Genomic DNA, 24,026 nt, shown 5'->3' with positions numbered 1-24,026 from the left:
CTAACGCTGGACAAGCGTTCTCGTGCCTGTGTCTTATCTTGGAAGTCTGGATTGCTGCCAAGGTCTAGTCAGTGTGTTAATTTACTGTGAATAAATTATCTAGCAGTATTCGTGTCTTGGAGTGCTTTGGTGTACGAAGAGGGGGGTCAGAACACCTAAGTATGAACTGTCAATAGGTTGTGACCCACTGAAGGCCAAGCTAAAAATGCCAACTGCAGAAGGCCTGATTGTTAACAAGCATAGATTTTTTTCTGCCATATATATACCTGCGTGCGCGCACACACATACTACTACTACTAATAATAATAATATAGAGATATAAATATAGAGATAGATATTTATTATATATGTATTTCAAGATAAGAAAAATAAGGCTAAGTCAAGCCTCGCCCGGTGCAAACAAAAACCAAAATGAGATAAGTCAGTCATAGACAAGTCCCAATTACATCACCACAGTCAGCTCATTATTTTCTGTTTCCTCTATTTTTTTTCTTTTTAATAGGACAAATAAGGAGCTGAATTCTCCTAGCACACATCAGAAACAGGGGTGACATGGCATTTATTTCAGTAAAGCAGGAAAAAAAAACTGGGAGGGAGAAAAACCTCAAATACAAGACAGCTGACTGATCTGGGGGGAAACCTGGAGGGCAAAAAGTAAAGAGCCCGTTAGTCAAGTAATGAATGAGTTTTTAAATTATTCTCTTGTTTTTGAAGTCTAAAATTCAGAAACTGTGGGTCCCATCATTACAAGGTAGCCACAACATAGAAGTGGAACCCCCCTGCCCTCTTTTGAGGAAGTCTGTTTCATCTGCTGCTGCATGTTCAAAGGGCTCACCCCCCCACCCACCCCCACCCCCACCCCCGGAGCAATCTGTCACAACCATGAAGGGCAGGTGGAATTCAGGATGAGAGTGTGCTTTCCTTTTGTGTTGGCTGGACTTGTGAACGCTGCATCACCTTTTGGCTTTCGACATCTCTAAAATGTTTCTCGACCTGGATGAAGAAGGAGGCAAAGAAGTTAGCACTTGTCTTAGTGGGACTGTTGGTATGCTCATGAAAAGTAGTGGTTGATGAGTTTGGAAATGTTGAATGCAAGATAATGATTTACAGCAGTTTGAAATTGAGGGTCACTGATGAACTGTAAAATGGAGTCATGATTTTCTTCTTCTTTAAAGCAGCTGTCCCTAACCTGGCTTGGGGGGGTGGGGAGAACTGGGCTGTGTGCACACGTGCAGGTAGCTTGAGTTGTGTAAGCGACAGGTTGGCACGCACACACATGCAGCTCGACTTGTGCAAATGTGTTCACGCGTGACGGTCTGCCACTTGCACAAGTTGACCTGCATACATGCATGTGCGCATTGGCCCACCGCTCACGCAGACTGGTTCTGAATAGGCCATGGCACAGTAGTGGACTGAGGCCAGGGGGTTGGTGACCCCTGCTTTAAAGGAAGAAAACACAATACCTAAAGGAAAAAACAAGGCATTTACCTTAACTAATAACACAGAATGTCTGTGTTCACTACAAATATTGAAGAATATTGAGGAAATTATACCGATACCAAGAGATTCTGTATTTGACATACAGAACATATCTCTATATAAAACTTCAAACAGGGCACAGAGACATTTCTCACAGTTCTGCTACTGTAGAATTGTGAAGTTCCATTCTATACTACAAATACAACTACCACTTTTATCATCTGAATTTAAACTGGATCATCTGGATTTAAACTTGCCTCTTGTTTGATAAGATATTTACTTAAAAATAAGTTACAGGTAGTCTTCAACTTATGACCAGAATTGGGATCATAAGTTGAGTCATAAGTTGCAACAGTCACAAGTCTAGGCACCCACATGACCAGAACTGATTTTATGATTGTTTTTACAGCTGTTAAGCAAATCATGTAATTGTAAACTGTAATCCATTCTCCTGAATAAGTGTTTTTTCCCCCAGAAACTGGCAAAAAAAGTTGCAAACCATGGTCATATGAGCACGGGACACTGCAACCAGTTGTAAATGTGAGCCGGTTGCCAAATGCCCAAAATGCGGTCATGTAACCATCAGGATGTGTGAGAGACAATTTACAAAAGCTGAAGTGCTTTACCCTTTTCAAGGATACTGTAACTCCAAACTGTTGTTAAAGGATCAGTCATAAGTCAAGGACTACCTGTATTGCTTTGAGACACATGTGTGATGGAATGTGCACCTGCATCAGCAGAGGTGGAAGATTTGCCAATTCAGACCATTCCCAGAAGGAGACCCAGATAAAGAAAGTGCACAGTCCCAAGCTAACGTGGGTGGGGGTGGGGAAAAGAGGTTTAGGGTAATCACACCCTAGAATCTTTCAAGATATATCTAGTAGCTTAGAAAGTTATAGCTTTAGTTTGGCAAGAATCTATTAGGTGTAAGCAAGTAAAGGATTGGGCTTGATTGGATCTCACTGTCTTGTCTCTGTGCCTGAGCTTGACAATATGAAGGCTACAGTCATACATTGCATCATCATAGTCTGTTAAACCATTACCACTGAATCAACCACAATTGTTTGAGTTCACAGAATATAATAAGTATAAGCCAGTATTTATGAATTATGGTGACTGGGCTCAAACTCATGCCAAAATCAAAACAAGATATGTGAATTCAGTTCAAATTCACTTTTGAATCTCTATGATCAAGGTCAAGCTTGCTTGTGCGGCTGTTTTTTGAACCCCATCTTCTCTTTTCCCTGACAGATCTCTGACCATTGTACACAGTACTTACTATTTTGCGTACATGACTTAGGGCGCTCCCCTCTTTCCCTTTACAGTTTTCCACTTGGTATGGAGGGGCAATGACAACTTCTTCCATCACAACTATATTCTTCTCTTGCCATTTACAATCTTTAATACTGGAGGAAACACAGAGAAATTTGATTGGCTTCACTAATGAAAATTCATGGCCATTTGTAATGGAAAAAGGTGCTGTTTGTTCTTGTGATCATCTGTCCAATGACTACCTTTTTAACCCAAGAACTAATACTCCTGAACATTCCCATATTAGTTTCTCATGACTGTGAATTTGCTCTGAGTGTTTTGAAGTACATAATCTTATAAAAAAGCCATTGTTGTTATTTTTTATCAGTGCACAACATTCAATTAAGATTAACATCTGTACATGCTGAACTTTATTAATTGTTGATATATGCAGGTTGGTTCACATATCATGCTAAATGATGGTTTTGTCAATGAAATCTGATTAAATTTATACATACAATATGTGTTTACAGACATAAAACATAAACACGGACTTACTTCACACAGTGCTAAATCAAAATCAAACAAACCACATAATGGCTTAGCACAGCAATGGCAAACCTTTTTTGGCTCGCGTGCCATAAGGGGGGAGAGCGCAGGGGGGGTCATGAGCAGGCATGCCGCACCCATAATGCAACGCGTGACCCCCCTCCCAGTGCACATGTGCACATGAGAGGCTCGACCCCCCATTTTTTTGCATGCTTTTTTCACCTTCCCCAGGCTCCAGAGGCTTTATAAAAGCCTGGGGAGGGCAAAAACAGCCCCCCCCCAGAGGCCCTCCAGAGGTTTCAGGGACCTTCAGGGAGGCTCTTTTTGCCCTCCCCAGGCTCCTATAAAAGGTCTGGAGCCTGGGGAGGGCAAAAATGGCTTTCAAAAAGGCTGAACTCAGCTGACAGGGCAACGCCTCAAGTGCCCTGACAAAGGGCTCCGCGTGCCACCTGTGGCACACGTGCCATAGGTTCGCCATCCCAGGCTTAGCATATTTAAATGTTGTTGCATGGTTTTACTCAAAATGCCTTTAGACTTGCAAAAAACAGATTTAACATTAGAATCATGTAATAAACAAGGAAGAGTATAATAGGTATTTTAGCTATAAGCTGGTTCTTTTAATGAGCAGCTGTGCACCCTTCACAATATATTAGATTCAATATAATTGTTTTTTGTTATTGAATAAATTTAAACCCTTTGGAAGTACTGTTCCATCTCAAAAACGTAATTTGAATATACACTGGGATTTGGGAGGGGGTGAATTCACACCACCAATCTTAAATTCACCAGCAAATAATCATACATCCATTTTCTACCAAATAGCCACCATAACAATTCAAATTATCTGGGTTTAGAATAATCCACCTAGCATATTCAACTTCAATCACAAAAAGTGGGCAAAAAAATTCAGATTTCCAAGCACTTGATTTTCAAGCAAACTGAAAGAAAAACCAATTTAACATCCATTTGCATTTGCTGGGATCACAGTGCCTGAGAGGGATAAACATACTCCATAGCAATTTCTGCTCCAAAGTTATCTCCTATATTATATCTGTAAAAATTCCTGCTACTTACGTCTTGTGTATAGTCTGGAATAGTTGCTGTCCTTCCAAAGAGACCCCAGCACTAATTGCATACGCCTGGCTCAGCTTTTCTTCCTTCTCCATCCGTGCTTTGTTTGCAAGCTATAAAGGTGCATGAGAGATGCAGTAACCTTAATCTTCAAATGGAATTTGATTTGCAGGAACACAAAGTCTGGATGACATAGATGGGACAAATCCCATCTCATGAAGTTAAGCTCTTTAAAAACTTTCCAAACAATGTAAAACAAAGATAATTTTAAAATAAGGAAGCAATTAGGTACTTTTAAGATTAAAGTAGACAAGGGGGAAAGGTGAGGGACAACAAAGTACAGGTGACATAACCCAACCTAATATCCAAAGCCAGGAATTCTGGGAGTTGAAGTCCACAACATCATAAAGTTGCCAAGTTTGAGAAACACGGGTTTAGAAGAAATATAGAAAATGCTCAACATACAGCTTTATTTCCGGTAAAGAGTTTTGGGACTGTAGTTTTCCGTAACTAAATCCATTTCTTTTATTTCTTTGGCAATAACTAAACTGTGGCTACTGAACAACACCAACATGCCTTCATGTTTTTTCACTCAATTAACAAGTGCCAATGAAGACTGACAAATGAAGGAGTCACTTAATTGGGAATATAGTCTCAACAGGCATATAAGAGATCTATAGTTCTATAGACACACCCATTTAACAAAATTGCACTACCGTAACGAAAATTCTGAAATTTCTGCGAGATGCAATACTCACTTGGTATGATTGTAAATACTGCTGTACACCTGCAACCCATTTGTTGCATGTCCAATCCAAAGTCAGATTACTTGACTCTTAATACATACTGTACATTGAACTGTGTATTAGTTTTCCAAATCTCACATGTAACATGTACAAAATGAGGAACTTCTGAACTTTTAATTTCTTACCCCCATTATTCCTACAAAATGCTTACATTATAATAATCAATCCCAAATCCAGGCAAGCTAAAGTTAGACCCGTAATGGCGAACCTGTGGCACGCAAAGCCATTTGTTAGGGCACGCAAGGCATTGCCCTGTCAGCTCCAGCGCCATCTGACTTCGGCCTTCTTTTGAGGATGTTTTTCGCCCTCCAGAGGCTTCCCTGAAGCCTCCGGAGCACGAAAAACCAGCCCTACGGGCAAACTGGAACTTTGGGAACGGACTTCCGGTTTGCTCGTAGGGCTGTTTTTCACCCTCTGGAGCCTTCAGCAGCTTTCCCTGAAGGCTCTGGAGGGCGAAAAACAGCCCTACGGTTTGGAATTCACTTCCGGTTTGGATGTAATACAAAGGCTCCCACCTCCGGTTTGAAGGCTCCCACTTTCGGTTTGGCCATAGGCTCCGGAGGGCAAAAAACGGCCCTACGAACAAACTGGAAGTCCGTTCCTGAACTTCTGGTTTGCCCGTAGGGCCGTTTTTTTGCGCTCCGGAGGATTCGGGGGGGAAGCTATTTTCACCCTCCCCAGGCTCCTAGAAAGCCTCTGGAGCCTGAGGAGGGTGAAAAAAGTAAGGGGGGGGGAGAGTGCTGGTTACGTGTACATGTGCACAGAGGGGAGAAGTGCTCGCATGTGTGGCACGCCCATGCACGACCCCCCTGCACTCCCCCCACTTTTGGCACGCGAGCCAAAAAAATTTCGCCATTACGGAGTTAGACCCTCTATGGCAGGGGGGTCTAACTGGTGGCATCACATGATGTATCAAGGACATTTTTCCCCTTTGCTAAACTGGGCACGGGCATGGCCAGCATGTGACACATCCAGCCCGCAGGCCACTGGTTTGACAGCCCTGCTCTATGGCTAAAAATCAGTAACCTGGAGACAGGGCTTTTAGGTAAAAAGGGTGGGGGGGAACTGATAAACGGCTGGTCCCTTAATAGGGACAGCCTCATTCTAGTGAAAAATAAGAGGGTAAACCAGAGTTCTTGAATCTAGCATTCTCCCATCCAGTCCACTATAGTCTATAATCATATATAGTATAACACTAAGGGAAAGCTGCTTTGTCCAGCTAAAATACATACATAAGAGAATGAGATATAGTTGAACAATAAACTACTCTCAAGATTAAGAATGCATTTAAAGCAATGGCTATGATACTTTATGTTGCCTGAAAGTTGTTATGGGTTATATTTCCAAATTGAGGGTAATAAGAAATTTAAAGGAAGAGAGCTGGCCATTTACATTTAAGATGATTAGACATGTGAACACAAAACACATGCTTTGCCAAAAGTTGCTCCCAATTTGCCTGTCCAAGCTTGCAGCTGGCTTGCACAATAAGAATGGGCAGCCAACTGTGGCTTGGATTTTGAAATATGGTTAAACTATTCATCACTACTGTGACTGGCAAGTGATCTTCTGCTGGCTTATAAGTCCCAATGTAGTAGCATATTCATAACTTTTAGGGTGTCTCTCGCAGTGTAGAGATTAGCAAAGTTCAGTATTTTTATCTGTTATTTTAAACTTCCAGCCTTTCAAAATGAAAATATTTTTGTTGTGTAGCAAGAGAAAAGTCAAAGTTGACCAAGTACTGCTAGTAAAAGTCAAGAAAATATGATGAAACATATTTATTTTTTGGCCAACCCAAACCCAAATGAAATCATTTGAACTGTTAATGAGAAGGATTGCACAACTTTAGTACTGCAATTTTATAAAATGAATAGTTTGAGAATTCCTGGATTAGGCAATATTTAACAAGTAAATTTCCAGAAAAATTAACTTGAAAACTATTTAGTGTTGCTACTCAAACTACATGATTAAGAACATCAAGATGCAGACTTCTGGTTTGCCGTTGTGGCGAGCCAGTCGGGAGAGTGGGGCTCTGTGAAATCCCAGCCAATTCTTCCTTGTTGGGGGGCCCTAAAGGGCTAAAGTAACCCTGGAGGGGTGAAGAAGAAAGGAAGGATCACTTGCTGATTGTGGGAGAATGGCAGCTCTGCCGCTCGATCCAAGGTGCCATCCCGCCATCCCAAACAACAAAGAAGAGAGATGGCCATTATGGCTGAACTGAAGCTGGGGCAACCAAAGAATGAAATGAGCTGGAGCAGTTTGTGAACAGTGGATTGGAACTGGGTGAGGCGACTTTCAACTTCTATACTAGAGACCTAACCCCAAATAAAAGAACTTTTGAAAGAAAGATTCTCTAAATTGCTGAAAGCAGTGAGCTAACACATAGATTATAGACCCGAAAGAGAAAGGAAATTTTAATGGGAGACTATAAGTTCTAAAATATAGAAAGACTGGACTGGAACTTGCAGTAACATGAAAAGTGATTTCAATTTGTTGACAATTTTGTTTGAATATTGGAAGAAAATGTATAAAGCAAAATAGATTCTGTGACTATTTGGCAATCAGCCGTTACAGCTTCCGCTCTGTTCTAATGCTGGAACTTTGGGCTGGGGTGCCATCTATTGGTGGAAAAAAACTATACTATACTGGAAAAGACCTTGAAACTCAGGATTGATAAGAGAAAGTGAAATAGAGTGCAAACAACACCTGGAAGCCTTTTTGTTTTGTATGTATTTGCTTTTTGGCTGGTTGGGAGTAATTGGTGAGCCTTTTATTATTTATTTATTTATTTATTTATTATTCGTATTTATAGACCGCCCCTTCTCCCAAAAGGGACTCGGGGCGGTGTACAGTCACTAAAATGCGTTATAAAATACATACATAAAACAGTTAAATAATTAAATACGTAGGTGGAGGAGGTTGCAAGACTGTATATAGAATAATAAATATAGTACATTAAAAGCTTATTAAAACCCCAAACCCAATTAAAATGAATAAATCCCCGGGAGGTAAAACTAAGAAAGTGCCAGGCCAGCTGATTGAAATAGGTGAGTCTTTAACTTTTGCCGGAAGGAACGGAGGTCGGTGGTAGTTCGAATGTCTGGGGGGAGGTCATTCCAGAGGGTTGGGCCCATCACAGAGAAGGATCTACTCCTAGGTGTCGCCCGCTGGCATTGCCTAGCAGACGGCACCAGGAGGAGCCCCTCTCTGTGTGAGCGGATAGGTCGCAGGGACGTGTGTGGTAGGATGCGATCCTGCAGATACCTAGGTCCTATGCCATGGAGCGCTTTAAAGATGGTAATCAGTACCTTGAAACGCACCCGAAAGGCCACAGGTAGCCAGTGCAGCTCGCGCAGGAGAGGTGTTACGTGGGAGTAACGAGTACTTCCCATAATAACCCGCGCGGCTGCGTTCTGAACTAGCTGCAGTCTCCGGATGCGTCCCAAGGGAAGCCCCATGTAGAGAGCATTGCAGTAGTCCAGGCGAGACGTCACCAGCGCATGAGTGACCGTGCGCAGGGCACTCCGGTTCAGTAGGGGGCGCAATTGGCGCACCAGGCGAACCTGGTGGAACGCCCCCCTTGCCACGGCTGCCACATGGTCCTCCATTGACAGCCGGGCATCGAGGAGGACGCCCAAATTGCGCGCCCGCTCCACAGGGGACAGCTGTTCACCCCCTATGGCCAGCGATGGGGTCAGCTGGCTGAACCGAGGCGCCGGTACCCACAGCCACTCAGTCTTGGAGGGGTTGAGTTTGAGTCTGTTGTCCCCCATCCAGACCCCGACGGCTTCCAAACACCGGGACATCACTTCGACAGCCTCGTTGGGGTGGTTTGGGGTTGAAATATACAGCTGAGTATCATCAGCGTAAAGATGGTACTCAACCCCAAAACCACGGATGATCTCGCCCAGCGGCTTCACATATGCGTTGAACAGGAGAGGCGAGAGGACCGACCCCTGTGGCACCCCACAAGTGAGTGGCCTCAGGGACGACCTCTGCCCCCCTGTCAACACACATTGCTTCCGGTCGGAGAGGTAGGAGCCGAACCACCGCAAAACGGTGCCTCCGACTCCCATCCCCTCCAACCGGCGCAATAGGATACCATGGTCGATGGTATCAAAAGCCGCCGAGAGGTCTAATAGGACCAGGATAGAGGAACAACCCCTATCTCTGGCCCTCCAGAGATCATCAACCAACGCGACCAAGGCTGTCTCTTTTAAAGATTATAAACAACAGGAATCGCCCTTGAAACTGAACATTTGACTATGTGGATTAATGAGACATGGCGAAACCTGGTGGGCCATTCTGGATTATAAATGCTGCTCTATAGAACATCTTACAAGGTGAAAGAAGAAAAGTTAAACAAGACCTACAAATTCAGAAAATTGAGAGGGAGCAAATTTGCAGCTCCTAAGGATTATAAACATTGTGCATTTTGAGGAACAGTTCTGAGATTGAGTAATTTTTTCTAATATTGGCCTTTTGGTGTGATGGACAATTGAGACATTGGGATCTTGGTAGATTATTGAGTAATTATTAGCCCATTACATTAAAGTAAAATGTCACAACATGGAGAATTAGATGCATCTCAAAAAGAAATACTATTGATGCTTCAATGTATTCAGGAAGCTATGACAAAGAACCAGAGAGAGATGAAGGAACTGATACGTGACACAGATGTGAGATCAGGAAACTCTCTGCAAATGATAATGAAAAATGTAGAAGAAATTCAAGAAATAGAGGAGAAAGGAGAAAGAGTAGAGAAAGAAATAGAGGAGACAAATCAACAAATGATATAAACAGATAAAGATGAGGAAGTGACAGTAAAAATTCCTGAAATGGAGCAGGCAGACCACGCTTTAAGAGCTCAAAATATAGAAGACGACAAAGAGAAAGAATTCCCAGGTGTGATGAAAGAATCACTGATGGGCATGCTGGAGATTCAACAGCAAGAGGCAGATGAAATATTTAGATTAAATAAGAGTGATGTAAGGAGATGCAAGATCCCAAGGAAGGAGTATGGGAGATTGGTCAAAAAATCAATAGCAGTTGAAATACTAAAAAGGGCAAAAGATGATGGATAGATATAGAATACTTAATATAAGATTTGCTTGATTAAGAGTTAGAAAATAGAGGTAGAAATTAGAAAGGGGGAAAATATTACTAGGTATACTGCTATATATTACAATTAACATGTAGACACAAATGTTAGAAGTTGAAAGACTATTATCAGATATACCTGAATAATACTATTATTGGCATTAGTATTGAGCATAAAGTAAATTATCATTATTACTATTATTCAACTATTATCATTAATATCAAAATTATTATTTTATAAACCTAAAATGACTCAGACAATACACTGTTCATTAAGCACCTATGTATGTTTAAGGAAAAAATGGATAAAATTAAAAAAAAGAACATCAAGATGCAGTTTAAAAGTCAAATGGAAATAAACAGTTTATGCTGTGAATAGTTTGTGAACAGTAGCTTCAGTATTTTCAATGACTTGAAAAACTATCTTCACAAGATTCTTACCTTGCTAACATTGAGTGAAGCTAAAGGTGGGGGTGTTTCTGTGCGGTCATTGATTATATTAACTTCTGATACATACTGTAAATTTATAAGCAAGATATCTGCATGGTTAGGTTTACCACTTGAGGAAGGGCATTCTGGGGGGAAAACATTAAGGAAACATACAAAGGTTGTATAGCAGCTCAGAAAATGATAACTTCTATGAAGGAAGAATTTATATTTATGGTACATTCAATATAATCAGGATTGCCTCCCGAGAATAGATGCAAACAAAGTCAACAGCACAGGATTCATTCACTTAAATACCGAGCAATAGGTGCTAACTAAACCAAACCCCACCCCAATTTTCTTAGTAGCTTTATCAGTTCCACTGTAAAACTGCTGTAAGGACACACAAAATCTCTGTGGACTGTTCATGCACATCCATGAGGCTGCTGTCAAATCACCTTGAACACTAATTTCATTGTAATAAAATGAACAAGCTTTCAGCATCAGATCAAAGATTGACTTCTTCAGCCTCCCTGAACTATGGCATTCTAATAAACAAGAAAAATGTTTCCTGCTGCCATATAATATCACTATTATTGCCTTAGTGAAGAAAGATGCCCATTGCTAGGACATGTTATCCCAAACCTAGCTTCTTGCCTTTCAATTGCTATAAATGTACTGTATATCACACTGAAATAGTATATTAACCTCTCCCTATCACTCAAAAGTCAACTTCGAGTTCTTCCTCAATTCAAGAACTATGGCCCAGGCCATGAGTGCCTGAAAGTGCTCAGTGAAGATCCATAGCAGTTATAAGAGATAACTATTGAAGACTGAAAGCACCTTTCTCTTTTGCCACAAATCTTTCCAATTCAAATTGCATTCCAGTTTACATAACAGTATAAGATATCCCAAACTAAATACTCTCAGGAAGGATTTACATATATACACACACTTATCACTCAATAGCTACATCAAAAAAAATTGCATAAACAGCAAATGAAGACTTACGACTTACTGACTTGCATACAATGCTTTCCAAAGACAACTATTAATACATTTAGATTACTATCCATCAAATGTTGAGAAATCAAGTATTACATTTTCTGTGAGTTATATCAAACTCAGATGCTTTTCTACCAACTCAAGGCTGTCTCCAACTTCCTCAGGTTTAACTTAAATCTTCTCTCAATAAAAAAAAACCTGCACCAGTCAGCATCTGCCATGCACCCTAGCTCTATAAATTATATATTCTTAACATATCCATTTTTTCTTCCATTTCTATTACAATGCCAGAAAGCACTTTATGGACTTCAGTTTTCACATCTTATCCATCCATTAGCACACACACACACACACACACATACATACATACATACATATATATATATATCTGTCCAAGGCCGCTAGGATCCCCTGGGCCGCGGGTTGGACACGCCCGCTATACAGGCTCATCATCTCTTGCTCCAGATTCCCCATTTCATATTGAAACAGTAATTGCCTGGCTCAAATAATATCCAGACAGCACTTCAGTCAAGTCTTCTCTTTCAAAATTAGGCCCCCTCCCCCAAAACCACGCTCATAGGTTTCCGGAGTCTTTGACGTAGAGCTCATTCCAGCAACAGCCCCAACCTTTCTAAATCTGTCACAGCTCGTCAAACTGCCTCTAGCTGCCGAAGAGGGAGCGAGCTCACGTGCCCCCTTACAGCATCCTTATAAACCCGGTGCCGGCGTCCCCTTGCCCTACCCCTCTTCCAGTCAGGATACTGAGTGCCAACATCTTGCTGGGGTAATCAAAAGCCACCACTTCGCCTTGCAGCCGCTGCTCCTGGCAAGTCCGGCACGACACCTGACTGCCCACACTGAAGTACTCGCCCGGGGCCGCCATTTTGTTTCAGGTCCAGGCCCCCTTCGCTCCCCAGCTGCGCCTCTGCAACCTTCGCCGAGGTGGCAGAAGGGAATGTGCGAAGAAAGGGAGCGCCGAAAACGATCTCGGTGCGCTCGACTCTTTATTTAGCCACCTGGGTCCCTCAGCCTAGGGCTAGGCGGGGGGAAAAAGGACGAGTGACCAAGGCGACGGGCGCCCGGTCTGTACGTCAGCCGCTCACGCACGAACGTGATGTCACCTCGCAAAGCGAGAAGCAGTTGGTTAGCTGTACGGCGGTTCCTTCTTAGGGAGGGGCTCCCCTTCCAGCAAGGCTTTCCTGCCAATATTCAGAAAGAATGTAACGGGACGTAGAGGCCGGTTAAAAGGGGGCCAAGCGCCGGGAAACGGGTGGGTCCTGGAAGGACAACGGGGTGGTCCTGAGCTGGCGAATCTTGGGCGGGTGGGGGTGGAGGCGTTTGGCCTTGGAGCCTGGGACTTTATGCAAGTTTTCCTTGAAATAAACCCGGGTAAGATTTGCTTGAATTTGTTCTCAGTAAATGGGCATAAAACTTCACCCTTACTACGAGGGAATGCGTCGCGGATATTCTATATATAGTTTGTGTAGTAAAGGCTGCTTCTAAGCAAGCACGCTTACATTTCAGTTGTAAGACTGCAGGCTTACCTCTTCGAGAGTAAATTTAACCCGCAATAAAATTGCTGTCAATAATAATATGGGTTTCCAACTCGAGCCGGGCCTTCGCAATAATAAATAAATATGAGATCCAGACAGCTGTGAGAAAAGAAGAAATATTTATTCCTAAAAGCAAAACAGTTTTGCCTTTAGGGGCAGGCTGCAGAGAAATGGGGTACAGCAGATTTTTCTAGGGGAGCTTGTCTAGGGTGAAGTGTCTACGTGCTGATTCTAGGGTGACACTTGAGGGGTGTGTGTGTGTAGGTATGTTTGTTCTTGTAAACATGCAGTTCCGCTGGGAGACCTAATTAATTTAACTCTGTTTGCAAACCTTATCCTTTTGTTGCAGAAAATTAAGGGACTCAGACTTCGGAACCAAAAGAAGTAGTCTTTATTTACGCAAAGGTTCAGAGCAAGGTAGCCAAAACAGACATCTAAACATGTGAACAAAAACTTATAGAAAAGACAGTTTTTATATATCTTTCAAAAGCAGCAGCACACGGAAATGTAACATATTAGCATTGATTGGTTCATAGTTCCTGTTACTAAATATCTTGCCTAAGTTTCCAGCAACCTTGTGTGGTTAGCTATATGCTTGACTCATATGTGTGAACTTTAGCTGAACTTGCGGTTTGGCTTTTAACATTTCCTGTTCTTTTACATGTGTTAAAAGCAAGTTTTCATTCCTTTTTTCTGTCTTGTCTCACTTTATGACTTGCTTCACTTTTATGTCCTGATTAATTTAATGTCCTGCCTCACTTTGATACGTGGATTAGGTCTGGGTAATTTATTTTGGGGGGGGGGGGGTTTGAGGAAGTTTGCTAAATTTAGTTGATTAACTTAGTTTCAGCTTAACTCTCAATTATCTAGTGGAGACACTGAGAGGAGAGGAAATGATATAAGGTGTTGAAGCCACAGGAACCCTGGGGGCAAGTGACCATGCAATATTGGAATTCAACATTATGCAAACACAAGTAGTAGAACAAAGTGAAACCAGAGTCTTGGACTTTAAGAGAGCTAATTTCAATAAACTTAGAGAGAGCTTGGGAAAAATTCCATGAATGAGAATCCTCAAGGGGAAAACAACTCAAGAAGCTTGGGCAATTTTGAAAAAAATGAGATTACAAAAGCCCAGTCTAGCACAATACCAATGAAGAAGAAAAATAACAGCTCCCAAAAGAAACCAGCATGGCTGCATAAAGAACTCTCTGACAAATTAAAGACAAAAAAGATAAGTACAAAAAGTGGAAAGGGGGGGGGGGGGACATAACTAAGGCAGAATATCAGCAAATAGCCTGAGCATGTAAAGATGTAGTGAGGAAAGCTAAGGCTCACAATGAAGAAAGGCTTGCCACAAAAGTAAAAAATAACATAAAAGCTTCTTCCAACATGTTAAAAAGAAGAAAAGAGTTAAGGAAACAATTGGTCCATTGCTGGGAGAAAGTGGCAAGAAGGTGACAAGCAACAGGGAGAAAGCAGAACTATTTAACTCATGTTTTGTGTCTGTCTTTACACAAAGGGATAAAACAGTCCAACCTATCAAAAACAGCACCACAAAAATCAGATTAGGAACACAAGTTGAAATAGGGAAGAAAATGGTAAGTGAGCATCTGTCTACCCTAGACAAGTTCAAATCACCAGGACCGGATGGATTACACCCCAGGGTTCTGAAGGAACTGGCAGACGAGATCTCAGAACCACTGAACTATATCTTTCAGAGATCCTGGAACACCGGGGAACTACCAGAGGACTGGAAAAGAGCTGATGTGGTTCCCATCTTCAAAAAAGGGAAAAAAACAGATCCAGGAAACTACAGACCTATCAGCCTGACCTCAGTACCAGGAAAGATTCTGGAAAAGATAAGCAACGAATTAGCGAACACCTAGAAGCAAACAAAGTAATAGCCCAAAGCCAACATGGGTTTGTCAAAAACAGATCATGCCAGACTAATCTTATTGCATTCTTTGACAAAGTGACAAAATTAGTGGACCAGAGGAATGCCATCGATATAGTTTACTTGGACTTCAGTAAGGCATTTGGTAAGGTCGACCAAACCTACTACTAGATACAGTGGGGCAAAAAAGTATTTAGTCAACTACTAGGGGGGCGTTCCACCAGGTTCGCCTGGTGCGCCAATTGCGGCCCCTTTTGGACCGGGAGGCCTTGCGCACAGTCACTCACGCGCTGGTGACGTCTCGCCTGGACTACTGTAACGCTCTCTACATGGGGCTCCCCTTGAGGTGCACCCGGAGACTGCAGTTGGTCCAGAATGCAGCCGCGCGGGTAATTATGGGGAGATCGAGGTTCTCCCATATAACACCCATCCTGCGCGAGCTGCACTGGCTTCCTGTGGCCTACCGGGTGCGCTTCAAGGTGCTGGTTACCACCTTCAAAGCGCTCCATGGCACAGGGCCTAGTTACCTGCGGGATCGCGTCCTGCCCCATACATCCCTGCGACCCGTCCGCTCACACAGAGAGGGACTACTCCGGGTGCCGTCCTCCAGAGAGTGCCAGAGGGCGGCGCCCAGGAGTAGGGCCTTCTCTGTAGTGGGCCCCACCCTTTGGAATGACCTCCCCCCAGACATCAGGACAACAACCGACCTTCGCTCCTTCCGTATGAAGCTGAAAACCTACCTGTTTCGACTAGCTGACCTGGCATAATACTACAACCTCTCCATCCCAGGGCATTTTTAATTGGTAATTTTAGTTTTAAGGGTTAATTTCACTGGGGTTTTAACTTTTTTAGGTATTGTAACTTATTTATTTATTTTTACCTCCTCTGTACGCTATATAATACTTTTGTACGTCGCCCCGAGTCCCTGTGGGGAGAGGGGGCGACTAATAAGTTCAAGTAATAAATAAATAATAAATACTAATTGTGCAAGTTCTCCCACTTAAAAAGATGAGAGAGGCCTGTAATTGGCATCATAGGTAGACCTCAACTATATGAGACAAAATATAAAAAAAAGACCAAACAATCGCATTGGCTGATTTGGAAAGAATTTATTTGTAAATTATGGTGGAAAATAAGTATTTGGTCACCTACAAACAAGCAAGATTTCTGGCTCTCACAGACCTGTACCTTCTTCTTTAGGAGGCTCCTCTGTCCTGCACTCATTACCTGTATCAATGGCAACTGTTTGAACTTGTTATCAGTATAAAAGACACCTGTCCACAACCTCAAACAGTCACACTCCAAACTCCACTATGGTGAAGACCAAAGAGCTGTCAAAGGACACCAGAAACAAAATTGTAGACCTGCACCAGGCTGGGAAGACTGAATCTGCAATAGGCAAGCAGCTTGGTGTGAACAAATCAACTGTGGGAGCAATAATTAGAAAATGGAAGACATACAAGACCACTGATAATCTCCCTCGATCTGGGGCTCCACGCAAGATCTCACCCCGTGGGGTCAAAATGATCCCAAGAACGGTGAGCAAAAATCCCAGGATCACACGGGGGGACCTAGTGAATGACCTGCAGAGAGCTGGGACCAATGTAACAAAGGCTACCATCAGTAACACACTACGCCGCCAGGGACTCAGATCCTGCAGTGCCAGACGTGTCCCCCTGCTTAAGCCAGTCTATGTCCAGGCCCATCTGAAGTTTGCTAGAGAGCATTTGGATGATCCAGAAGAGGATTGGGAGAATGTCATATGATCAGATGAAACTAAAATAGAACTGTTTGGTAGAAACACAACTCGTCGTGTTTGGAGGAGAGAGAATGCTGAGTTGCATCCAAAGAACACCATACCTACTGTGAAGCATGGGAGTGGCAACATCATGCTTTGGGGCTGTTTCTCTGCAAAGGGACCAGGACGACTGATCCGTGTACAGGACAGAATGAATGGGGCCATGTATCATGAGATTTTGAGTGCAAACCTCCTTCCATCAGCAAGGGCATTGAAGATGAAACGTGGCTGGGTCTTTCAACATGACAATGATTCCAAACATACCGCCCGGGCAACGAAGGAGTGGCTTCGTAAGAAGCATTTCAAGGTCCTGGAGTGTCCTAGCCAGTCTCCAGATCTCAACCCCATAGAAAACCTTTGGAGGGAGTTGAAAGTCCGTGTTGCCCAGCGACAGCCCCAAAACATCACTGCTCTAGAGGAGATCTGCATGGAGGAATGGGCCAACATACCAGCAACAGTGTGTGCCAACCTTGTGAAGACTTACAGAAAACGTTTGACCTCTGTCATTGCCAACAAAGGATATATAACGAAATATTGAGATGAACTTTTGATATTGACCAAATACTTATTTTCCACCATAATTTACAAATAAATTATTTCCAAATCAGCCAATGTGATAGTTTGGTTTTTTTTTTTACATTTTGTCTCTCATGGTTGAGGTCTACCTATGATGCCAATTACAGGCCTCTCTCATCTTTTTAAGTGGGAGAACTTGCACAATTGGTCGCTGACTAAATACTTTTTTGCCCCACTGTAAAGTAAAAGAATGTGGGTTAGACAGCATCACCACCAGATGGATTCGTAACTGGCTGACCAACCGCACTCAACGTGTAGTTCTCAATGGAACTGCATCTACATGGAGGGAAGTATGCAGTGGAGTACCCCAAGGCTCTGTTTTAGGCCCAGTACTCTTCAACATCTTCATCAATGATTTGGATGAGGGAATAAATGGGGAACTCATCAAATTTGCAGATGACACCAAGCTGGCAGGAACAGCCAACACTCCAGAAGATAGGCTAAAGATACAGAAGGATCTTGACAAACGTGAACATTGGGCACTATCTAACAAAATGAAATTCAATGGTGAAAAGAGTAAGGTTCTACATTTAGGCAACAAAAACGAAATGCACAGGTACAGTATAGGTGGTACCTTGCTCAACAGTAGTAACTGTGAAAGGGATCTTGGAGTCCTACTGGACAACCATTTAAATATGAGCCAGCAGTGTGCAGCAGCTGCCAAAAAAGCCAACACAGTTCTAGGCTGCATCAACAGAGGGATAGAATCAAGATCACGTGAAGTGTTAATACCACTTTATAATGCCTTGGTAAGGCCACACTTGGAATACTGCATTCAGTTTTGGTCACCACGATGTAGAAAAGATGTGGAGACTCTAGAAAGAGTGCAGAGAAGAGCAACAAAGATGATTAGGGGACTGGAGACTAAAACATATGAAGAACGGTTGCAGGAACTGGGTATGTCTAGTTTAATAGAAAGAAGGACTAGCGGAGACATTATAGCAGTGTTCCAATATCAGGGGTTGCCACAAAGAAGAGGGAGTCAAACTATTCTCCAAGGCACCTGAGGGTAGAACAAGAAGCAATGGGTGGAAACTAATCAAGGAGAGAAGCAACTTAGAACTGAGGAGAAATTTCCTGACAGTTAGAACAATTAATCAGTGGAACAGCTTGCCTCCAGAAGTTGTGGATGCTCCAACACTGGGAGTTTTTAAGAAGATGTTGGATAGCCATCTGTCTGAAACGGTATAGGGTTTCCTGCCTAGGCAGGGGGTTGGACTAGAAGACCTCCAAGGTCCCTTCCAACTCTGGTATTGTATTGTATTGATTCTCAGTCCATTGTGTATTCTGTTAATGTTTTAAGGGAAGATGGAAACAGTAAAGAATAAAATATATTTGGATATATGGTGGATGAGCTCGTGGAAAGTTTGCAGGGACTAGTGTCTCAAGGTCAGAAATGTACCACCCATTAGGATGCAATTTTTAATGTTGTTTTGAGGCAAATAAATTGAACTGCATTTAGTTTGGATAAAAAAGTTACTATCATTTATTCATCAGTTTAATAGCCTGTCTTTCCTCCATGAGATTAAGATGGTGAACACAGCATGTTCCTCTTCCAGCATTTCCCCACTACAGTTGTGTTGGGTTGTGAAATAATGCCGGGCCCCATTATCCAGTTCCTAAAGGTGGACTTGAACCTCCAATCACTTTAAGCTGTACACTACTGTGGCTTTCAATGTGTTGTTACCTCAACACCTGTGATTTTTCATCTTTCCCCTTTCAAATATACATTTACTAGCTGGATACCCGTGCTTCGCGACGAAACTACGTGATCAGGCTATGCAGGAGAAATTTGGTTCACAATCTGTTGGCTCAGTGGTGGTTGGTGATTGAAACACATGAGGGAATATCGCTCCCACCGCCTTGAGTCCAAAAGCAATTCCATAGGTGGAAGGTGTAGACATTTTGGTGAGGTACCGACGTTTAGTGCTGTAAGGAGCCCCATGTTAGGCCTGCAGTTATATTCCTTTTAGAAGGGAAGTGGAGATGGGAGTGGAAGGGGAAGTTGAAGCAGTTGTGGACACCGGTTGCACTCGATGCTTTATCAGCATGTCGATTGTAAAGCCTCTAGCCTGTCCCATTCGGGTTGAGCAGGTAGATGGAACGCTAATTGGAGGGGCCCCACCCATGTTAATAACTGAACTGGTAGAGTTACAAGTGGGCCACCACTATGAGCTGCTCAGATTCATTGTGGCTCCAGAGATGCCGGAATATATTATCTTGGGGCTTGCATGGCTTGACAAGTGGAAGCCTACGATAAAGTGGGAAGACGGCGGTAGGAAATTGATGATTGCGTTTGGACCGCTACCACCGGTGGAGGAAAAGGGCCACCTAAGGACAATTGAACCCAAGAGCCCAGAACCTGCAGCACCTGCAGCAGAGACAAAAACCCCAGAGCTCCAACAAGTACCAAAAACCTTGTTGGGGGATGTTTTGTCGAGAAAACTGCAGGATGACTGTAAGATCAGAGAAGTTGTTCACCCCATCATTTCTTCCTCCCACCAAAAGACAGCCCAAGTCACTAACCAAAGCCAGGATAAACTGATGACAGCTATGAAATTGGTGCTCCCAACAGACCAGTGGCTCAACAATAACCAAGATATCTTGACTTCCGGTTCCGGCGGCTGACAGCGACGGGCAACTTGTCGGAGGGGCGGCATTGCGGGGGATCCCTGCATCGGCGGCGGCCGGCGGGAGGTCCCCTGCGCGCTCAAGGCACCGGGGAGCAGATCGGAGGATGCGTGGGCATCTCGCTGACAGGCTGTTCGGAGTGAAAAAAAGCTGAAGGATGCGGCGGCGGAGTGGTGAGGTGTAGACTCCCTTCATTCCTATTACCAACTTTAAAATTTGTCAGCTGTGCAAATTTGAACTTTTGGCTTGATTTGGAGAGGTGCGGCTGGAGGACAAGTGAGCTCTCAGCCCCAAGGGAAGGAGGAGGGGGAGAGCCAAACCAAAGATGTCACACCCCTACTAAATGGATCTTCAGATTTAAACTTTTAAGGTTTAAGACAATGAGATCTGGAAGCCCTGGGAACTTTGAACTTTGAAAACTTTATTTGTTGCCTCAATATCCGAAGCTGGCAGGGCAAGATGGCACACTTCCGTTGTCTTCATGAAATGTGAAACTTGACTCCACCTTTTAGCTTCAGGCTTCCGGTCTTTGTCTCCGTGCTACCTGGATAATTCTCTTGTGGATTGTTTGCTTCTGAACCCCCTGGAGTGAAAAACGACTGCTCTTTTGCCAGGGTGATTAGAAAACTCCCCTGTGCCTGGACTCTCTGTCTCCTGGACTCTCTTGGCTGTTCTATCTCTCTGACTGATCCTTCTTTATACTGACTGGACTCTTTACTTTATAAACAATGGCATCTAAAAGACCACCTCCTGGAAAGTCAGGCTTTGCTGCCTCTGCCCCAACATCTGCAACCTCCAGTCCTAGCACACAATCAACGTTAACAGCCTTCAAGCAACCTAAATCTACGGACCTGGAGTTTCATCAAATGTTTCAACAACTTCTACAGGGACAAGAGGAAATAAAGAGACAATTGAAGGAGATGAAAGAAGAAATTAAAGAGAACTAGGATAAAATTAATAAGAACTCACAGAGACTGGATCTTTTGGAAGATGGGGCGGCTGAGATGAAGGGGGGGATAGTGGGTGTGCAGAGGGGAAACAAAGAACTTGACACCCAACAAATGAAAATAGAGTTTGAGAGAATGTCTTTTTATCTTAGATTTCAGAACGTGATGGAGACAGATGATGAAAATATAAGGGACATCATGACAACCATTTTGGCTGAGTATATTCAGAAGGAAAAACAACAGATGGGGTGGGAAATAGACCTGGCCTATAGAGTGAACTCAGCGTATGCTAGAACACACAATGTCCCCAGGGAGGTACACATTAAATTTCTTAGGAAAAGCACAAGAGATGAAATCCTGAATGCACAAAGGGGGCAAGCCTTGACATACAAAGATAAGGAGATAACCATTCTGAAACAGATCCCCAAGAAAGTGAGGGAGAAAAGAAAATCTTATTCGCAATTGGCGAATAAACTATACCAGAAGGGGGTGTGGTTTCGATGGTTACTGCCTGAAGGTATGCTAATATTCTGGGAGGAGACAAGAGTTAGAATTAATACACCCATAGAGGCGCAGGCCTTTATGGAAAAAAATTAACTACTCCTAGAAAAACCAGAAGACACTTCAGTAGATGTACAAGACACGGGAGGGGCCGGAGCACTGCCAACTGGGGGAGATGGGGCGACATCAAGAAAGCTCAGATCACACAAATAAGTAAGAAAATCCACGTGATATAAACTGACCGAAATTACCAATTGAATTTACCACACTGACTATATGCTATTATGTAATATTTGAATTTTATGCAAATGTATACTATGAGTTTGGAGGGGGGGGTGCACCTACCGCACTTCGTGGCTGCCAAAATTTGTAACCTTTCCCATACCTTTTTCCCTTTGTAAAATATTAAAAAACCAATAAAACTTTGTTTAAAAAAAAAAAACAATAACCAAGATATCTTAACGATGGAAAATGGATTAGCCTGGAAGGGGTCCAAACTGCGTCCCCCGGGGTTGAGGCTGGAAGTTCTACAGCGAAGCCATGAGGCGGAACTAGGAGGCCACTTTGGATTCCTAAAAACGCTCCACCTCGCCAGGCATCAATTTTGGTGGCCAAAGATGAAATCGGAGGTGGAAAATTATGTAAAAAGCTGTGCTACTTGCGCAACGATGAAACCACTGCCGGAGAAGCCCCCTGGACTACTACAACGAGTGGCCAGCCCTAACCGACCATGGGAAGAGATCGCAATGGACTTAATTGTCGAACTCCCAGACAGCAGTGGGAAAAGAGTAATCTGGACAGTTATTGATTTGGTTTCCAAGCAGGCATACTTCATTGCTTGCTCAGGGTTGCCGTTCACAAAGAAATTAGCGAAAATGTTTGTGAAACACATCGCCTGCACGGAGTGCCCAAAAGGATCATTTCAGACCGCGGAGTCCAGTTCACAGCCAAGTTCTGGAGAGAGGTTCTGAGGTCCATTGGGTCCACACAAGAACTGATCTCAGAGGTTCAGCCCAGCATGAACTGCGCAGCAGAGAGGGCCAATGCGGTGGTGGAACAATACATCCGGTGTTATGTGGACTATCAGCAAGACAACTGGTCGGACTTGTTACCCTTCGCCGAAGTGGCGTACAACGACGCGGTCCACAGCAGCACTGGATTAATTCCTTTCCAGATTACCAGTGGCATGGAATTTGTTGCCATGCCTGAGCTGCCTAGAGAACCTCCCTCCTCCATGTCTCTGAATGAATGGATGGACACACTAAAGAAAGGATGGGAGAATACGAAGAAAGCTCTAGCACAGTGGTTCCCAAACTTTTTCAGTCCACTGTCCCCTTGGTGCTACAAACTGATCCTCAGTGCCCCCCACCCAGTGGTGGAATTCATTTTTTTTTACTACTGGTTATTTGGGCGTGGCTGGGGGATCATGTGACTGGGTGGTTTATAACAGGAACATTCAAAACTATAACAATTAATTGCACATTCATTCAAAATTCAATTTAAAAACCTTTTTAGTTAATGTTAATTCAACAAAATTGTTGAACATGATCTAGTGATACCAGGTTTTCAAAGTCTGATAATCATTTATCAAGAACCTTAGTAACTTAGTAACTTAGTAAACTCAGTAAAATTTAGTAACTACTTCACTGTTCAGTAAATTCTTAATGTGATGGATGGGCTTGATGAAGTGATACCAGTTTCCCAATGTCTGGTTTTAAGTCACTTAGCAGAGTGCAATGTTTCCCAACCTTGGCAACTTGAAGATGTCTGGACTTCAACCTTGGCAACTTGAAGATGTCTGGACTTCCAACTCCTCCTGGGAGTTGGAAGTCCAGACATCTTCAAGTTGTCAAGGTTGAGAGACACTGTTCTAAAAGCATCAGAACTGTTTTCCTCTCCTCTCCTGTTACGGTATCAGAGGAGCCTTTTCAGTGGCATTAACTCCTGGCTCTAGTTTCCAGTAGTTTTGGGTGATGGTTTGTCTTAAAAGATGGTTTGTCTTAAAAAGAGCAGCCCGTTTCCTACCAGTTTGCCCCTGGAGTTAATGCAAAACTTGCTTCGTCGTCGCCCACATGGAAATTCCCTTTGGCCATTGCCCTGCTGCCCCCTTCCCACTCAACGGACACCCCTTTTTTTTGCACCAGAGGATTTTAGTTGCCACATGCACATATGGGGATCCCCGTTCCTGGGATCACCCTTCGCGTGCCCTCAGAAAAGAGGGCTCCCGGCCCGTGGAATGCGATACTGCCATCCTTGGTGCACAGTGTGCGGATCGGCAGAGCGTGTGCTGACTGACTGGCTACCCCGAGGAATGCGTGGTATGCAAGAGGCCAGAAGCAACCATTCGATGGGACAAGGAGGGGGGAGGACAGGAGTGGCCCATGTCTGCGTCGGGCTCAGGGAGCATGCATGTTCCGAGTCTGAAGAGGGGGGAGGAAAAAA

At 43.4% G+C, this 24,026-nt stretch overlaps 1 protein-coding gene across 2 annotated transcripts; it reads right to left on the bottom strand.

The window, feature by feature from the left end:
* Positions 1–323: 323 nt before the first annotated feature.
* Positions 324–12,880, bottom strand: LOC309400698 (protein LSM12). 2 transcript variants are annotated; one of them, XM_081969315.1, is made up of 5 exons: positions 12,447–12,869; positions 10,695–10,828; positions 4,354–4,463; positions 2,759–2,885; positions 324–993 (listed from the first exon to the last, which is right to left on the bottom strand). In XM_081969315.1, exons 1-5 carry the CDS (start codon positions 12,565–12,567, stop codon positions 901–903), a joined length of 585 nt encoding a protein of 194 aa, XP_081825441.1. In that variant the 5' UTR covers positions 12,568–12,869; the 3' UTR covers positions 324–900. The 2 variants fall into 2 exon arrangements, with proteins under 2 accessions (XP_081825441.1, XP_081825442.1); XM_081969316.1 differs by lacking the exon at positions 10,695–10,828 and having other exon boundaries at positions 12,427–12,880.
* Between the last annotated feature and the right edge of the window lie 11,146 nt (positions 12,881–24,026).

This window comes from Natrix helvetica, assembly GCF_964273705.1.
Source record: "Natrix helvetica genome assembly, chromosome: W".
Lineage (NCBI taxonomy): Eukaryota > Metazoa > Chordata > Lepidosauria > Squamata > Natricidae > Natrix > Natrix helvetica.
This window is presented reverse-complemented; position numbering and strand designations above follow the sequence as displayed.

Excerpts from the sequence above, each read along its gene's own strand:
- LOC309400698 (XM_081969315.1), bottom strand. The coding sequence starts at position 12,567 with ATGGCGGCCCCGGGCGAGTACTTCAGTGTGGGCAGTCAGGTGTCGTGC. Across the intron at positions 4,464-10,694 it reads CTTCACTCAATGTTAGCAAG|CTTGCAAACAAAGCACGGAT; the intron begins GTAAGAATCTTG and ends GCACCTTTATAG. Across the intron at positions 994-2,758 it reads TAAGTCATGTACGCAAAATA|GTCGAGAAACATTTTAGAGA; the intron begins GTAAGTACTGTG and ends TTCTTCATCCAG.